The sequence below is a fragment of the Panthera pardus genome, unplaced genomic scaffold (assembly GCF_024362965.1).
Source record: "Panthera pardus isolate Hobbes unplaced genomic scaffold, ASM2436296v1 HiC_scaffold_17, whole genome shotgun sequence".
Taxonomy (NCBI): domain Eukaryota; kingdom Metazoa; phylum Chordata; class Mammalia; order Carnivora; family Felidae; genus Panthera; species Panthera pardus.
In genome coordinates, this window is record NW_026526732.1 from 66367868 (window position 1) to 66380517 (window position 12650).

General features: G+C 34.3%; 1 protein-coding gene across 1 annotated transcript; it reads right to left on the reverse strand.

Annotated features, from left to right (window-relative positions):
• Positions 1-7783: 7783 nt before the first annotated feature.
• Positions 7784-9019, reverse strand: LOC109263427 (dnaJ homolog subfamily A member 1-like). Its single transcript, XM_019442878.2, has one exon. It carries the CDS (start codon positions 8990-8992, stop codon positions 7799-7801), a length of 1194 nt encoding a protein of 397 aa, XP_019298423.2. The 5' UTR covers positions 8993-9019; the 3' UTR covers positions 7784-7798.
• Positions 9020-12650: the final 3631 nt, after the last annotated feature.

Sequence of the window (12650 nt, forward strand, 5' to 3'; positions counted from 1 at the left end):
TTATAATCTGGTTCTCAAATTGACATTGGGTGAAAAGGAACATTTAAGATGGTCTCTATTAATGCCCTATAGAAAGAACCATCATTATTCTACAGTAAAACTAGAGAAAATGAAGATCCCATAAGACAAATACACACTGGATGCTTTTCTACTATTTCTTCTCAAAAAAAAAAAAAAAGATTGGGTTTAAGCATTCTTATTTGAATCAACTATTATCTTTTTCTCTATATGTGTTTATTTAAAAATAACTTCCATATTTCGTTTTATCTTTCATAGACCCTAAAAGAAGCTAAATACGCCACACAGTGCCCTTATGGCATAAGCACATGGGTCAGATTTGGAACATTTGATTACAGTGATTTTGGTTGTGTTCTTATATTTACTTTCATATTCTTCTAGTTTGATGAAAAGTCACCCAAGTTCATAAACTATTCATGAATTCCCTGAAGTTATACATATACAGATAAAAAGTGAAAAACAAGTTAGAATAGATTTGCTCCTATCATTGCAGACTTAGCTTGATAAAAAGGCTGGCTGGCTCTGAAATGATGCCCAAAGTTAACCTATCAGAGCAAGATCCAGAAATATTGCTTTCTCTGTTTATAAGAATAGATTGCTTTAAGTTGTCAAAAAAATGGGCCTTAGCACGACTCAAAATAAGTTACAAATGATGTTAATTCATCCTTTAAATAGAGATGCTGCTGTTTACCTCAAATAATTTTTGTTGGGATTAAATGACAGTGTATATAAAGTGCATAACCATGTTTGACACCTGGTAGCCAATTATCCCTTGTTTGTTCACTCTCTTTATAGATTTATTCTCCTTAATTGTATATGCTCAAACTGTTCTGCCAGCCTCTACTATTAAAATACTGCTACTTTTATCTGATATCTCTTCACAGAAATTCCTAGTGCTTCTGGTGAAGTGAATCACATCTCCCTCTAAGTACTTTTTACACATGGCTTGCATCTCATTTGTACTATTTCCCTTTCCCTTAGTATTAGATTTTGTTACATCTGTGTCTCTTGGAAAGTAATTGCTCCTGTATCTTATATAAAACTCAGTCTTGTACAATAAGTGCCCTTATAATTTTCAGTAAACATATATTTTTTCACTGAGTTAAAATACCGCAAAAGAATTAACCCTACTGAGGAGGGTGTTATGCCATGTCTATGTAATGTTTTATATCTGATTAGCTAGAGGTTTTGTTTGTTTATTTCCTCAACACATAGCTAGAATATACATCTCCGTGTTGTCAAAACATTGTCAAAGAAAATTGTTAATGATTTGTATATGTTTACATTGAATTTAGCCTTCAAGTTTGCATCTACATTATCAAAATTGCTCAATTTGTCTACTTTGTGTAAATTTTATTTGTGCCTATGGTAATTTTGTTCAAAGCATTACATTTAAGTTTAACAGCATAGTCAATATGTTGCTAATCAATTAAAATCTGTAGTAGACTAACTCTGGATATAACTTCCTTTATAACTTATATATAAATCTAGTATAATTTCTAAGAGCTAAGGAGAAAATTATCCTGTGGATCATATGTAATAATGGCTAGAAGCATGTGTTTTGATACCTAAGAGAAAAAACATACATATGCTTTTTATTAAAATGTAAATTATCCCAATTTCACTTGTTAATCTTAACTTTTCACTTGAATCTTGTTACATCTAAAGTGACAGGAAAAAAATGACTGATTTTATTTTATTTTAACCTTAGTTCATAGGTATTCAAAAATGTAATCAACAAAAATCTCTGAAAAGGAAAGAATTAGAAGCTTTAGATTTAAATCCTTAATGTTTAAATATTTGGCTTACAATACAAGAGAATATGAGAAAGCATTAGAACTGGTCTCAATATCTATTTACTTTAGCATATAGTTTAGTTTTAGTTTGTTTTAGATTAGTTTGCTTTCAATTATACCAGTATCTGAACTTCCCTACGTTGTTACATGTCATCTACTACTGCTGGAGTATACAAATGTATAGTTTAATAATGCCTGAAGCGTTTAAAAAGGAAGTAAATAATGATTGCTATTTGTGATAAGTTTATCACAGATTTGCAACCTTATCTCCTCAGTAGATTAAAAGTAGGGGTTTTAAAATTAAATACCCTAAATGAATAGATCATCCTAGGTTGTGAATCTTCCTTTTGGCTTTATTCTTCCAGAACAAAATTTGTTTGCATTCTGAAACAGATATTTAAGTCACTTTTGTGAGACCAATTGGACTTGAACTGGTTGGAAATATATTTAAAAATTTAGGAATCCTTTTCATGGTATAATTCTCTAATATCTAAGATGGATTAGTTTGGGGAATTTTCATAGCAACAAGAAGATTAGTTTTCTTGGGTATCTATATTATTTACCCATACAAAAATTTCATCACCCGATAGTGCCTTTCAAAGGACATAAATCCCTTAGTGACTGCTATAAATTTGACCTTTATTTTCTCAACTTTTTAGTCTTCTAAAGCTGGCTATGTTATCCTTCTACAAGTCAGAAAAATCAAAAGTACACCATTGGCCAGAATTATCTACAAAGAGGAATAGTTTACAGCAATGGATACGCACTATACAGAGTGTTAAAAATCATGGATTATTTTTAGAAACTTAAGACAATTTCCTAACAATAACTTTAAAAACAGTGTAAAGTCAAGTCAGGGACAGAGAAAATTCACTATAATTGCATACTTAGTTGCTAAAATCTGTTCAACTTAATACAATGTTTTACACATCATTAAAACCTAGGCACTTTGTATTATTTTTTAAAATGGTTTGTTCTGTTCTTCATGGATATCTCATTCTAATATCTCCCTCACTTCCAACTGATTAGTCTATATAATTCTTTGCTATTTTAAGTGAGCATTTGCAAAATGCTAAACATGCATATGTTTATACAATACCTGTAACATTAAATTCTATGTACATATATGTATAATTTCCAATTTCATATCACTTCTCACACAAGTACATATATACAAAGAATAAGTTTTGAAAAAGAGAGAAAATTAGCACAATAATATCATGTACCTTTACAATGTGAAAAACGTAGTGAACATTTTAAAGGAAGTTTTTATGAGTATTTGAGATAAAAGTAAATAGAAGAAAGTTGCTTTTGTACAATAGCATACTTGTTTGGACAAATCAAATGTCACCCAAGGTTTAGAAGAAGGAAATTCTAATCTTGTTGATTCAAGTCTTAAAGAGTTGTAAGATATATAGTTTTAATTTCAGAGCAAATGTATATACAATTACCATTAAATGTATATACAATTACCATTTGTTGACAATTATTAGGTATGGGACGTCATTTTCTAATTTGAAATTGGACAGCCAATACAAATTTGATTTGTTATAAAAAAGTACAAATAATTTGGTACTCGATTTCTCTCCTATGCATGTAATAAAAACTATAAACAAATTATTTTTTCTTATTTACATAGCAAAGCAATGAAATATTGCATTAAACTGTTGAACCACATTATCTTGGTTGTCTGGATTACCAGCAATTTATAATTTATTTTTTTGTATTTTCCAAATGTTATATGATAAGTATATATGACTTTTGTAATCAGAACAGAACTTTTTCTCTAAAGAGAACATTTTAATTTAACAGCTGTTTAAAAAAGACTGCCCTCTCATTCAGTGTCTTACTGGAAAGGCCTGAATGGCAGTACAGCAGCTTCTTGTCTCTGCCTTCGTATTTCATCTCTCCAGCATATGTTCTATTTTAACATGGCTAGAGCATAGATTATGTACATGGAGTGGTTTTGAGTTGTGATTTTGTACTGATTTGAGGTTATAAACTGTTCCTCTTTGAAGATAATTCTGGCCAGTGCTGAGCTTTTGACTTCTAATCTAGTCCATTGAACAAGATAATTAGTACACAAGGATATTCTGGACAAAATGAAGAAAGCTACAAATATCCAAACTATCTAGATCATCAACTGTATTGTATTATTTTAATTCAAAGTGCTATCACCTTATAAACATGAATGACATCATTGACTATGATTGTTAATATGAACCTCAAGTTTCATATTATTTTCTATCTGCAAACACATCAGTGAACCTAAGTTTGTGTTAACATAACTCTACATAATTGTGATGAAGGGTTGCTAACATCACATATGATATTTGTAGAATTATTCTGCTAAGTAATCTACAGCAGGAAGATTTGGAATTGCCTTTGGCCACTCATCATGCAAATTTAAATGTAAATCTTGTTAGAAACAACCCAAAACAAACTTCGTAATTTTCTTCTCCAAAAGAGAATAAATTGGGTAGTGTGTGAATCACCTAATCTGAGTAAAAATTATTTAAATGTTCTTTTAGCCATTTTGCAGTTTGTACCACACAAAAGTGAATTTTTTTCTATCCCTGTTATTTGTATTCTTATCCCTAGTGTTGAAGTGCATTTATTTAGTCTTTGGATTATACTTTCTGTTTTAAGTAAAACATCTGTGTGTTACCACCCGTCTACAACCACCCCTGCAAAAATGTGGATCCTGGCAAGCTAACAAGAACAAACTGACACACCAGATATACATAGCTGTAGGTGGGCTGAAGCCTTCCATCTGTGGTGCACGCCACTTGCGGTCATTTGACGAAAGTTAGATAAACTGGAATAATATGTGCAAGGCAAAATTAAAACTAAAAAGCTAACTTTACGATATTGGCATCTTTCCCTCCTCTTATCCTTTGATTATGTTGCTAAATAAAGATAAAATAAATTTTGATTATGTGCTACAAAATTGCTTTCAAGCAATTTCACCAAATAAATATCATTACTGCAATTTTAGCAACAGAATTATAAGATCGCTCCATTTATGTAAAAATAATATAGTATTCTTTAAGAGGTTAAGATATTTTCCTCTATTTTTTTTGAAACTTTCCTAGCAATATGATATGGTTTTAAGTGTTAGATTATAATTATGAGCTTTTGAAATTTTACTGTGCATAATTTCACTATATGAGAGTTTCCCTATTGTATGGCACTGGTTCAGGCACCCCAGGTTACTATCAGAATGGTTTCATTTGATTGCAATAATCTAAAGTCTATCAATTCATTATAATGTCTTTCTAAATATAAGCTTTTGTAAAAAGAAAATTGTAATCATGGGAAATTAATTACTTTTGTTATATATAAATGAGCAAGCCTTTCTAAGCCATATTATATAGCTTATTTCAAATATTTATTTCCATCTTATTCAAAAAATAAATGTTCAAACAAATGACATTCGCTTCATCATTTTTATGTATGAATGGTTAAAATGTGTAAGCTTATTTTTCACATTTACAAATTGGAACTCTTTCTCATATTTTAATAAAGGCTTTATAATACAAAAATAATTTTAAAATGTGAGAAACTAGACCTAAAGTTATATATATTTTTTTCTGGGCCAGGAAATCATGAAACTATTTTCTATGGCAACCTACAGCAACATGAGCATCGCAGTTCAGATCTCATTTCTTTAATACAACTTTACTGAGGTATAATCTGCAGTTAAGAAAATGCATGCATTTTAACTGAAAAATCTGATGATTTTTAACAAACACATAGTACCACGTAAATACTACCAAATAATCATGACATAGAATATTTCTATCACTACAAAATATTGTCTGATGCAACTTCGGTGTTAGTTACTCCCCCACCACTCCCATCTCTGGCCCAGACAACAATGAACTATTTTCTAGCAACACACACCATGAGTATCTGTTCTAGAATTTCTTTTAAATGTCTGTTTTTGGTGTCTGTTTGGTGTCTGTTTTGTTTTGTTATGCTTTTTTCTCTGGCATTTAAAAATGTACATTATGTGCATTTGTATTATGTATCTTGTGCGTATTATGAATGTATTTTTCATGGGTGTTTTTTAATGTATATTAATTAATATTAATTAATAAAAGTAATATTCCATTGTATGAATACAAGGTAATTTTTAATTCATTTAAAAAGAGCTACATTGTCTTCAAAAGTGGGTATACCATTTTCCATCCTTACCAGCAATGCATGAGTGTTCCAGTAGCTCCTGATCCACAACACCTGGTATTGTTCACCTTTTTACTTTTCGCCATTTCAGAGGGTCTGCTGTGGGGCTCTTGTGGTTCTAATTTGCATTTTGCTGATGACTAATGGTTTTAAATAAGTTTTCATGTACTTTTATGGTATGCACATACATATGTTTTAATTCATGATGTCTCCATTTATGTCTTGTGCCCATTTTAATTCATTTTTATCTTACTTCATTGTAAAAGTTCTTTTTATGTCTTCTAGATTGCAAATCTCTATGTTTATGTATTCTAGAATATAGTCTTTTGTACTGTGCACATTTTTGCACAGCTAGGGATGGCAATGTCTTACAGAGAGAGGTTTTTTGTTTTAATTTTTTTCAAATCTAATTTATTATTTATTTCATACTTAGTGCTCTTCGGGGATTTGTCAAAGAAATATTTTTCTACCCAAGTTCACAAAGATCTCTCTTTTGCTTTCTTCTCTATATTTTATACCTTGAGCTTTTACATTTAGGTGTACTCTGTATTTTTGAATTAAATTTTGCCTACGGTGAGGAGTAAGGGTTAAAGTGTTTACCTCTAGCTCTCAAGCATATATTTGGCTGAACTAGGGCCATCTGTTGAAAGAAAATAATCTTTTCCCTTGTAATTTAATCCTAATTCCTCATTGAAAATAAAGTAACCTTATATGTGCAGGTATTTATAGGGTCTCCATTTTATTTTTTTGGTATATATGTCTAACATAATATCCATTTCTCATTATCTTAATTTCAGTGATTTTATTTTATTTTTTTTTAAATATATGAAATTTATTGTCAAATTCGTTTCCATACAACACCCAGTGCTCATCCCAACAGGTGCCGTCCTCAATACCCATCACCTCCCCTCCCCTCCCTCCCAACCCCCATCAGCCCTCAGTTTGTTCTCAGTTTTTAAGAGTCTCTTATGCTTTGGCTCTCTTCCACTCTAACCTCTTTTTTTTTCTTCCCCTCCCCCATGGGTTCCTGTTAAGTTTCTCAGGATCCACATAAGAGTGAAAACATATGGTATCTGTCTTTCTCTGTATGGCTTATTTCACTTAGCATCACACTCTCCAGTTCCATCCACGTTGCTACAAAGGGCCATATTTCATTGTTTCTCATTGCCACGTAGTATTCCATTGTGCATATAAACCACAATTTCTTTCTTCATTCATCAGTTGATGGACATTTAGGCTCTTTCCATAATTTGGCTATTGTTGAGAGTGCTGCTATAAACATTGGGGTACAAGTGCCCCTATGCATCAGTACTCCTGTATCCCTTGGGTAAATTCCTAGCAGTGCTACTGCTGGATCATAGGGTAGGTCTGTTTTGAATTTTTTGAGGAACCTCCACACTGTTTTCCAAAGCAGCTGCACCAGTTTGCGTTCCCACCAACAGTACAAGAGGATTCCCATTTCTCCACATCCTCGCCAACATCTATAGTCTCCTGATTTGTTCATTTTGGCCACTCTGACTGACGTGAGGTGATATCTGAGTGTGGTTTTGATTTGTATTTCCCTGATGAGGAGCGATGTTGAGCATCTTTTCATGTGCCTGTTGACCATCCGGATGTCTTCTTTTTTTTTTTTTTTTTGAGTTTTTATATTTTTCATTCTTCATTTAACTTTTAAAACACTACTATAGTTGAATATTAAAACAAAAAAAATAATAGCAAGTAGTGAGCTATGATTATAGTCCTTCATTCATTCACTACTGCATATAAAATGCCAGCAGTGTTCTTCACTGGCCCCATTAAGAGGTCTGACACTGAACACCTTCCCTAGGGTGATGTTCATCATCCTCATATGCTTCTCCATTGTAATGGCGCCTTCTTTCCTGATTTGGATCAAAGTCCACCAGTTCTACCTGGTCCACTTCATCAGTCTCTTCTACTTCCTTCCTCTCAGGTAGGAGCTTTTCCAGCAAAGACAGTTTATCAGGAGAGAGAAAGCCATTCTCAGGGAAGTTTATCTTAAATTCGATGATTAGGCGACCCTTTTCGTATGGTCTATGATAAATTGGCATGCCTTCATTCAGCACACACTTGATATCTCCATGCTTGACAATCTGACCTGGATGAGAGGTAACGACAATGGTTCTGTTGTCTAGAGTAGATATTGGCTTTTGAAAGCTGCACAGTGCTTCAAACAGCTGTATGTCCATACACATGAAAAGATCCTCTCCTTGCCTAGTAAAAACAGCATGGTCCTTCTGATCTAAAACAATGATAATATCTCCTGGTTCCCGTCCAGGTTCTTGGTCTCCTTCACCATGGAATGTTATTTTCTGGCCATCTTTCATGCCTTTGGCAATATGAACTTCTAGAATCTTCTTTTCTCGAACTATCTTCCTTCCATTGCAGCTTTTACATCTATCTTTAGGACTGATCCGTTCCCCATGGCCCTGGCACTCCATGCACACAGATTGAATTTGCTGAACCATTCCAGGTCCTATCTGATGAATTCTTATTTGCATTCCAGTACCTCGGCAATTGGGACAACATTCTACTGCTCCTTTGTTACCACCTCGGCCTTCACATTTGTTGCAAATCACATTCTTTTGCAGAGCTAGTTTTCTTGTTGCACCATTATATAAATATTCTAAGGTTACAGAGAGCTGATGCACAACATTTTTACCTCTCCTCTCTCTCTGCATCCTTCCTCCTCCTCCAAAAAACATATCAAAGATGTCCATGGGGGAGCCAAAACCACCACCTGCTCCACCTTCTTTAATTGCCTGTTCTCCTCCTTTGTCATATAATTCCCTTTTCTTCACATCAGAGAGCACTTCATAAGCTTGAGAAATCTGTTTAAACTTCTCTCCTTCATTTGGATTCTTGTCAGGGTGGTACTTCAAAGCCAATTTCCTGTAAGCCTTTTTCAATTCTTCCTGGGTGGCATTGGGTTTGACCCCCAAAACATCATAGTAAGTAGTTTCTTTCACCATTTTCTACAGCCGGTGAGGGGCCCGAAGCCAGTGTGGGGGAGCGGGAAGGAGCGCGTTGCTGGGCGCAGCTCGGGCAGCCACCACTCCTCCGCTTTTCAGCGAGCGTTCTGGAAAGTTCCCCAGATGTCTTCTTTAGAGAAGTGTCTATTCATGTTTTCCGCCCATTTCTTCACTGGATTATTTGTTTTTCGGGTGTGGAATTTGGTGAGCTCATTGTAGATTCTGGATACTAGCCCTTTGTCTGATATGTCATTTGCAAATATCTTTTCCCATTCCATTGGTTGCCTTTTAGTTTTGTTGACTGTTTCCTTTGCTGTGCAGAAGCTTTTTATCTTCATGAGGTCCCAACAGTTCATTTTTCCTTTTAATTCCCTTGTCTTTGGGATGTGTCAAGTAAGAAATTGCTATGGCTGAGGTCAGAGAGGTCTTTTCCTGCTTTCTCCTCTAGGGTTTTGATGGTTTCCTGTCTCACATTCAGGTTCTTTATCCATTTTGAGTTTATTTTTGTGAATGGTGTGAGAAAGTGGTCTAGTTACAACCTTCTGCATGTTGCTGTCCAGTTCTCCCAGCACCATTTGTTAAAGAGACTGTCTTTTTTTTTCCATTGGATATTCTTTCCTGCTTTGTCAAAGATTAGTTGGCCAACTTTTGTGGGTCTAGTTCTGGGGTTTCTATTCTATTCCATTGGTCTATGTGTCTGTTTTTGTGCCAATACCATGCTGTCTTGATGATTACAGCTTTGTAGTAGAGGCTAAAGTCTGGGATTGTGATGCCTCCCGCTTTGGTTTTCTTCTTCAATATTGCTTTGGCTATTCGGGGCCTTTTGTGGTTCCATATGAATTTTAGGATTGCTTGTTCTAGTTTCAAGAAGAATGCTGGTGCAATTTTGATTGGGATTGCATTGAATGTGTAGATAGCTTTGGGTAGTATTGACATTTTGACAATATTTACTCTTCCAACCCATGAGCACAGAATGTTTTTCCCTTTCTTTATATCTTCTTCAGTTTCCTTCATAAGCTTTCTATAGTTTTCAGCATACAGATTGTTTACATCTTTGGTTAGATTTATTCCTAGGTATTTTATGCTTCTTGGTGCAATTGTGAATGGGATCAGTTTCTTTATTTGTCTTTCTGTTGTTTCATTGTTAGAGTCTAAGAATGCGACTGATTTCTGTACATTGATTTTGTATCCTGAAACTTTGCTGAATTCATGTATCAGTTCTAGCAGACTTTTGTTGGAGTCTATCGGATTTTCCATGTATAATATTATATCATCTGCAAAAAGTGAAAGCTTAACTTCATATTTGCCAATTTTGATGCCTTTGATTTCCTTTTGTTGTCTGATTGCTGATGCTAGAACTTACAACACTATGTTAAACAACAACGGTGATAGTAGACATCCTTGTCATGTTCCTGATCTCAGGGAAAAAGCTCTCAGTTTTTCCCCATTGAGGATGATGTTAGCTGTGGGCTTTTCATAAATGGCTTTTATGATGTTTAAGTATGTTCCTTCTATCTCAACTTTCTCGAGGGTTTTTATGAAGAAAGGATGCTGAATTTTGTCAAATGCTTTTTCTGCATCAATTGACAGGATCATATGGTTCCTATCTTTTCTTTTATTAATGTGATGTATCACGTTGATTGATTTGCCAATGTTGAACCAGCTCTGCATCCCAGGAAAGAATCCCACTTGATCATGGTGAATAATTCTTTTTATATGCTGTTGAACTCGATTTGCTAGTATCTTATTGAGAATTTTTGCATCCATATTCATCAGGGATATTGGTCTGTAGTTCTCTTTTTTTACTGGGTCTCTGGTTTGGGAATCAAAGGAATGCTGGCTTCCTAGAATGAGTCTGGAAGTTTTCCTTCCCTTTCTATTTTTTGGAATAGCTTGAGAAGGATAGGTATTATCGCTGCTTTAAATGTCTGGTAGAACTCCCCTGGGAAGCCATCTGGTCCTGGACTCTTATTTGTTGAGAGATTTTTCATAACTGATTCAATTTCTTCACTGATAATGGGTCTGTTCAAGCTTTCTATTTCCTCCTGATTGAGTTTTGGAAGTGTGTGGGTGTTTAGGAATTTGTCCATTTGTTCCTGGTTGTCCAGTTTGTTGGTATAGAGTTTTTCATAGTATTCCCTGATAATTGCTTGTATCTCTGAGGGATTGGTTGTAATAATTCCATTTTCATTCATGATTTTATCTATTTGGGTCACCCCCCTTTTCTTTTTGAGAAGCCTGGCTAGAGGTTTGTCAATTTTGTTTATTTTTTCAAAAAACCAACTCTTGGTTTCATTGGTCTGCTCTACAGTTTTTTTAGATTCTATATTGTTTATTTCTGCTCTGATCTTTATTATTTCTCTTCTTCTGCTGGGTTTGGGGTGTCTTTACTGTTCTGCTTCTATTTCCTTTAGGTGTGCTGTTAGATTTTGTATTTGGGATTTTTCTTGTTTCTTGAGCTAGGCCTGGATTGCAACGTATTTTCCTCTCAGGACTGCCTTTGCTGCATCCCAAAGCATTTGGATTGTTGTATTTTCATTTTCGTTTGTTTCCATATATTTTATAATTTCTTCTCTAATTGCCTGGTTGACCCATTTATTCTATAGTAGGGTGTTCTTTAACCTCCATGCTTTTGAAGGTTTCCAGACTTTTTCCTGTGGTTGATTTCAAGTTTCACAGCATTGTGGTCTGAAAGTGTGCATGGTATGATCTTAATTTTGTTATACTTATGAAGGGCTGTTTTATGACCCAGTATGTGACCTATCTTGGAGAATGTTCCATGTGCACTCAAGAAAAAGTATATTCTGTTGCTTTGGGATGCAGAGTCCTAAATATATCTGTCAAATCCATCTGATCCAATGTATCATTCAGGGCCCTTGTTTCTTTATTGATCCTATGTCTAGATAATCTATCCATTGTTGTAAGTGGACTATTAAAGTCCCCTGAAATTACCACATTCTTATCAATAAGGTTGCTTATGTTTGTCAGTAATTGTTTTATATATTTGGGGGCTCCCATATTCGGCGCATAGACATTTATAATTGTTAGTTCTTCTTGATGGATAGACCCTGTAATTATTATATAGTGCCCTTCTTCATCTCTTGTTACAGCTTTTAATTTAAAGTCTAGTTTGTCTGATATATGTATGGCTACTCCAGCTGTCTTTTGACTTACAGTAGCATGATAAATAGTTCTCCATCCCCTCATTTTCAATCTGAAGGTGTCCTCAGGTTTAAAATGAGTCTCTTGTAGATAGCAAATAGATGGGTCTTGTTTTTTTATCCATTCTGATACCCTATGTCTTTTGGTTGGCACATTTAATCCATTTACATTCAGTGTTATTATAGAAAGATATGAGTTTAGAGTCATTGTGATGTCTGTAGGTTTCATGCTTGTAGCAATGTCTCTGGTACTTTGTCTCACAGTATCCCCCTTAGGATCTCTTGTATGGCTGGTTTAGTGGTGACAAATTCCTTCAGTTTTTGTTTGTTTGGGAAGACCTTTATCTCTCCTTCTATTCTAAATGACAGATTTGTTGGATAAAGGATTCTTGGCTGCACATTTTTTCTGTTCATCACATTGAAGTTTTCCTGCCATTCCTTTCTGGTCTGCCAAGTTTCAGTAGAGAGATCGGTCACGAGTCTTATCGGTCTCCCTT

Bases quoted from the DNA above. Each gene is read 5' to 3' on its own strand.
- LOC109263427 (XM_019442878.2), bottom strand. From the start codon at position 8,992: ATGGTGAAAGAAACTACTTACTATGATGTTTTGGGGGTCAAACCCAAT.